We start from the raw sequence: 6,000 nt of genomic DNA on the forward strand, positions 1-6,000 counted from the left end.
CCACGGCTCATCAGAGATCTCTCACTCCTCTTGCCTCAATTCATACTTCTTATCCACGTCCTTGTTCTTCCCCTCTTGCCGGGCCTAGGTGGGGCTATACTTCCCTTATTCCTTTTTACTGTCTCAACAAAGGCACTGAAATATCTTTATTCATGTATCTTAATTTGGAGTATAAAATGTTTTTCTTGCCCTTTTTCTTATTGGACAAAAGCAAACTATTCCCAATCCATTCCAGAGGCTCATAGCTTAAAATAATTTATATTTAGGCTAGGCACGGTGCTCACAACTGTAATCCCGGCACTTTGGAGGGCTAAACTGGGTGGATTACCTGAGGTCAGGAGTTTGAGACGAACCTGGCCAACATGGTGAAACCCCACCTCTACTAAAAATACAAAACTTAGCCAGTCACAGTGGTGCATGTCTGTAATCCCAGCTTCTCGGGAGGCTGAGGCAGGAGAATCACTTGAACCCGGGAGACGGAGTTGCACTGAGCCGAGATCACACCACTGCACTCCATCCTGGGCAACAGAGTGAGACTCTGTCTCAAAAAATAAAAAAAATTTAAGAAAAGAATTTCTATTTTCTCACATAATCCTGAGCAATGGGCTGAAAAAAAAATAAGGATAATCTTGTTAAAAGTCCAAGATCTCTAGTGAACAGGGATTCCATAAGAAAGCCTAATTTATTTTTAAGTGTTCTAGATACTCAATTTAGTATAAGCTCTTTATCTTCCAGTCTCTCATTTTGTTAAAGTCCTCTTATGCTATATGGCAAGTTCTCAAAACAAAGCTCTTCACCCTACCTTAAACAATCACAAAAAATGGGGGACTACAAGATTAAAGTTTAGAATTATTTGGTTAATGTATACAGATGTAGATAAATGGTAAAAAATGTCAAAAGCACACAATTACCACTCATATAGAGGAACCAAAAAAATGCAAGCTAATTAAGATCTAACATTGATAGAAAAACTGCTCTGTTCACCTCAATACATCTTTTATTTGCTATATGTAAAAAGAATTTCATTTTTTAAATATCTTAAGTAAACATATTATAACAAAAATATTCCCTAAGAGGCTCCCTTTTTCAAAACATCTCTCATTATACCTCTCCGATAGCCAGTTCTTGTCTCTCTGTGTAAACTCTCTGATGAGCATTAATTACACCACCTTAAATAACGTGGAAGCCAACCTCAAAGATACACCTCCGATGATTCCCACTCCCTTGTATTCACACCTTGTGTAGTACTCTCCCACAATGTGTCAGGACAAAAGAGATAGACTGTCACTTCGAAGACTGCGTTATAAAAGTCTGTGGCTTATAGTATACATATTATAACAAAAATATTCCCTAAGAGGCTCATTTTTCAAAACATATCTTTCATTGTACCTCTCCAATAGCCAGTTCTTGTCTCTCTGTGTAACTCTCTGATGAGCATTAATTACACCACCTTAAATAAGTGTGGAAGCCAGTCTCAAAGATGTACCCCCGATGATTCCCACTCCCTTGTATTCACACCTTGTGTAGTACTCTCCCACAATGTGTCAGGACAAAAGAGATGGACTGTTACCACTAAGACTGTGTTATAAAAGTCTGTGGCTTCCAGCTTAGGTGCCCACAGGTGATGTCTTGCAAACACACTAGCTCTCTCTTGCTCTCTCGCTCTCTCATCACTTGCTCTAGAGGAAACCCACTGCCATGTCATGAGAATACTCAGGCAGCCCTATGCAGGACCACATGGGAGGGAATTGAGACATCCAGCCAACAGCCATGTGAGTGAGACTTCTTGGAAATGGATCCTCCAGCCCCAGTTAAGACTTCAGATGATGCCACCCCAGCTGAGAGCTTGATTTCAACTTCTTAAGATCCTGGGCCAGAAATACTCAACTAAGATGCTATAGCATTCCTGAGCCTCAGAAATTATGAGTTAATACATGCTTGTTTTAAGCCACTGTGTTTTAGGATAATTTGTTATACCGCAATGGATAACTAATACAATGAGCACTGTCTATGTTTCAATACCAACTTGCTATCTTTTAAAAGCTTTTAAAAATAATTATAAATGGAAATATTAATTACAAAAATTGGGAAGAAAATTTGTTTTAAAAATTTTGGCTAACATTGAAAGGCCACTGTAATAATGTCAGCTTGCCAGTACTACTTGTAAAAACATGAATAATGCTCTATCAGCAGAATATGGTCTGTTTCTGGAAGAAGAGAGATCAGGCTGAGCAGGTAAATTGAAGGTGCAACCTCAACTTTTTTTTTAAATTGGGAAAGAAATTGGTTTGTAATTTTAAAAATCACAATATTCTATTTAACTATGATAAGATATCCCACAAGGTCTGCCTTATCTATTACGAACTGATTCCAAAGCTTTATCTCATCACAGATTATATCACATGCCTACTGATAAACATATAAGAAAGATAAGGGCAAATGTGCCAAATTTCAACAGCAGATTCCACTGCCATATCAAAGCATGGATGATATTTTTTCAGTAACGTCTCCATACCAAATCCAAAACACTTCATTAGTTTATACAAGCACCCTTTCCAAAAACACATAAGATTGCCTATGGCAAGAAATAGCCCTTTTAATAGAATTAATTTTGTTAGAAAGTACACTTAGTACACACACACAATACATTGGTTGAGTACTTGAAAACATTATTCAAAAAACAACAATAAAAGAAAACATGGGAGTTTTTCATTTATCTGGCTGGAAAAAAAATGTTGATTTCAGCAATGGAATGAGCTGTATGCATTCCCAACATAATAAAATCCCTTTTACCTTAGTGATTAATGAATAAGGTAATTTCCTAAGTGATTATTCTAGTTATCTCCATAACTATATGTATTGATACTGAAAACAGTAAGTGAACACCAAGACTATACTAACAAAGCAGCAGCATCTGTGTCATTTGATTCATAGGACAATCATTTTGTCATCAACATCAGCAAAAATAGCTGATTTAAACTTTGATGTTCTTTAGCATATGAAGAGGAGAGATAAGCATCTGACTAACCATTGTTTAAATATCCTTGACTGTTTCTCCTGAGCAAAGAAGACAATTTAAATTACTAATTTCTCTCTCATATTAGTAACATAACTAAGTTTAATTGATGCTAATGATCTCCATTGACTAAAGTGTTTGGTCCTTTTCAGAATATTTAAAACCACGTTAAATTAAAAAATATTATCTTTATTAGGAAATGTAGCATTGCTACTGTAATACCGCCGGCATGTAAAAAATAATAATGTATGAGAAAAAAATTATTCAGTCACCTTGCAGGACATGCTTTTCAAGAACTGCCGTAAAACTATATTCATAGGGCCCTCCAATATTGTAATTTGTTGACAGTGCAGAATTTCCAAGAAATTACTTGGAAAAGGTAAAATGTGTGTTCAAATAGTCTTGTCAGTGCAGAAAGATGACTGACTATATTATTTTTCCAAGGAGCATATTTTCAGAATTGACTATTTTTAAACTGCATACTGAGTGCACACATAGATTACAAATGTGCTAGTGTTTCATTATGATTTCATATAACATCATGATTACATATTGAATAACGGAATTGATCGGATGTTACATTTTCCTGTAAAAGCACTGTGGGTAAACAATGTCTGGAATCAATCATCCACTATAAATTGGTCCACAATTTCCTGAACTGAGGGGGAAAAAATCTGATTAAAAGCCACAACTAAAACAAGTTTCTGAAGTAGTACAGATAACGTCCTGCTTACGTGAGGTAGATAATTCTTTCCTCCATTCCTGCACATCAGCTAAAGATATACTTTCAAGTCTGGCAAATCAAATGGCATGATCCGAATCAATGTGCTCTACACTTTGGAATCTATGAGATGTTTATGTACCTACCAAGTTTAGAGGGGAGAGTAAACTTTTTTAAAACTTTCGAACACATCAGAATGTAATACAAACTGAAGCAATGTGTTTTGTTTACATAACTGTATTTAAGTGGCAGAAATATTTTAAGACATCCATTTTAGTCATTTGTTCCTTTCATCCCTTTTATTCTCTGAACTTTTAGCTTTTTCACCTAGACTCAAATTCTGACCTACCCCATTCTGGACTTCTTTTAGAAATATCCTATTTTAACATGCTAGTTTAAAAATCGTTTTGCTTTCATCGTTCCAAATTACTTTTGAGCATCAGTCTGACTTTTACTACAGAGCCACAGATTTCCAAAAAATATACCTCCTTATTTATTTCATTCTTTCAACCTCTGGGAAAAACCAAAACTGGAGTTTAACTTTCCATTCCTGGGGAAAATGTTTTCTTTGGCTGCTGAAATTAACGCAACCAGATGTGTGTGGAAACAAGCAGCTATGAGCATCCCTGACTTTTGAAGCTACACCCCTTCTTTTGGCTACCCACCCATACGTCTTCATTTGATAACCGTTCAAAAAGTTTCTTCCTGCCAGGCGGGTTTGTAGCACTTTCTCGGAGCAGGCACAGCATGCCACCTGCACGGGTGCACGCTCGCAAGAAAGCAGCAAGGGCTAAGGGACAGGAGGGCTGGGGAGGGGAGGCACGGGGCAAATCAAAACACAATCCCAACAGCGTTAACTTGCATTTTAGGCCGAAGCTCCGGATTCTGAGGCTAGGGAGGAAGCAGCCAGGCGCTGGCCTCGGCTGCCTGGCACGACCCGCGCCCGTCCTACCTACCTGGGGGAAACTCGGGCGGCGGAAAGTCTCCCCGCCCCCAGCCGTCCCAGGCCTGGGGCCAGACAGGCGAGGGGGGCGGAAAGGGGGCGGCGGCGGGGGTCCAAGATCCAGGGCCACAGAGGGCTCCCGGTGGGCTGGCGAGAAGAGGAGGGCGTCGGGGCCCCCGGGCTCGCCTCCCACCTGCCCCTCTTACCTTGGGCAATGGCAATGGACTCGAAGCGGTGCAGCTCTTTGAGCAGGCAGCTCCTTTCCGTGGAGTGCAGGCTGTAGATGAAGTCGCGCGCGCCCTGCGCCGTGTTCAGCGCCTCCATGGGCTCCTTCTTGGGGTGCGTGCCCAGCCGCCTGGGGCCGCCCGGCAAGCCGCCGGGGGGCGCGAGCGCCAGCAGCCCCCGCCCGCAGCAGCACCAGGACGGCGGGCGGGGCGCGGCGGCGGCGGCGGCGGCCGGGCCCGGCCTCAGGCTGCGCGCGGTCCGGCTCCTCAGCAGCGGCAGCAGCCGAGACATGGCGAGCTGAGGAGCTGGGACCCCTGCGGCCGTCCGGGAGGACGGTTTCTGGCGCGGCTGAGGCGAGAAAGAGCTGGGCTCAGCTCGACCCCGCCCCGAGGTCCTCCTGCCAGGCAGCCGAGGCGCCGGGCACCATGCACTCCGCGGGCCCGCGCGGCTCTCGCCTCCTGTTCCGTCCCCCTTCCCTTCCAAAAGGCCCGCGGCGGCTCCCGCCCCTCCGATGGGAAAAACTTTCTCTGAGACGGCCGGGCCCGGACAGCGCCCGGAGAGGGCGGGCGGTCGATGCGGGCGGGCGCCTCCTGGCTGAGGTGGAGCGGCGCGGGCGGGCGGGGCGGGCTAGTGTGTGTCTCTGTTAGTCTGATCTTCCAGAGGATGAGTCAGCCACGCACCGCCCTCCTCCAGCGCCGCCCTCCTCTCCCGCCGGCTTTCTCACCTTCTAGCCTCCCCACGTCCCCACTCTGTAGGGTTCCCGAACCCTCAAAGCACCCGCGCTCCCGGGCCGCAGAAGCCGTCGCTACCCCTAGCGGCAGCAGAAGGGGGAATGGGGCGGGGCGAAAGGCGAAGGGTGGGGGGGGGAGGTGAGCGGGGCTGCGCAGGCGCAGTCTGCAGGCTCTCGGGCCGCCCGCCCGCCTAGGGGAGGAGCGCGCACACGCGTCCCCTCCCGCGCTGGTGCGTGAAGGTGGAAGGAGGTAGGGTGCGCCACCCTGTGCTGGCGTTAAATCTACAGGTCGGAATAGGGAAAATAGGGAAAAAGAGCTCTGGACCCCTCGCCCGCCAGGGTAGTACAGCTGCCACCCGGCCCCC

At 45.0% G+C, this 6,000-nt stretch overlaps 1 protein-coding gene across 1 annotated transcript in view; it reads right to left on the reverse strand.

Annotated features, from left to right (window-relative positions):
• Positions 1 to 5,730, reverse strand: part of TMEM65 (transmembrane protein 65) — a 72,501-nt gene extending 66,771 nt beyond the window's left edge. Inside the window, exon 1 of the mRNA XM_054498988.2 lies at positions 4,887 to 5,730. Within this exon, the coding sequence (XP_054354963.1) occupies positions 4,887 to 5,196 (310 nt within the window). The 5' untranslated portion in view covers positions 5,197 to 5,730. The remainder of the gene's footprint in view (positions 1 to 4,886) is intronic.
• Positions 5,731 to 6,000: the final 270 nt, after the last annotated feature.

Source organism: Pongo pygmaeus, chromosome 7 (assembly GCF_028885625.2).
Source record: "Pongo pygmaeus isolate AG05252 chromosome 7, NHGRI_mPonPyg2-v2.0_pri, whole genome shotgun sequence".
NCBI lineage: Eukaryota > Metazoa > Chordata > Mammalia > Primates > Hominidae > Pongo > Pongo pygmaeus.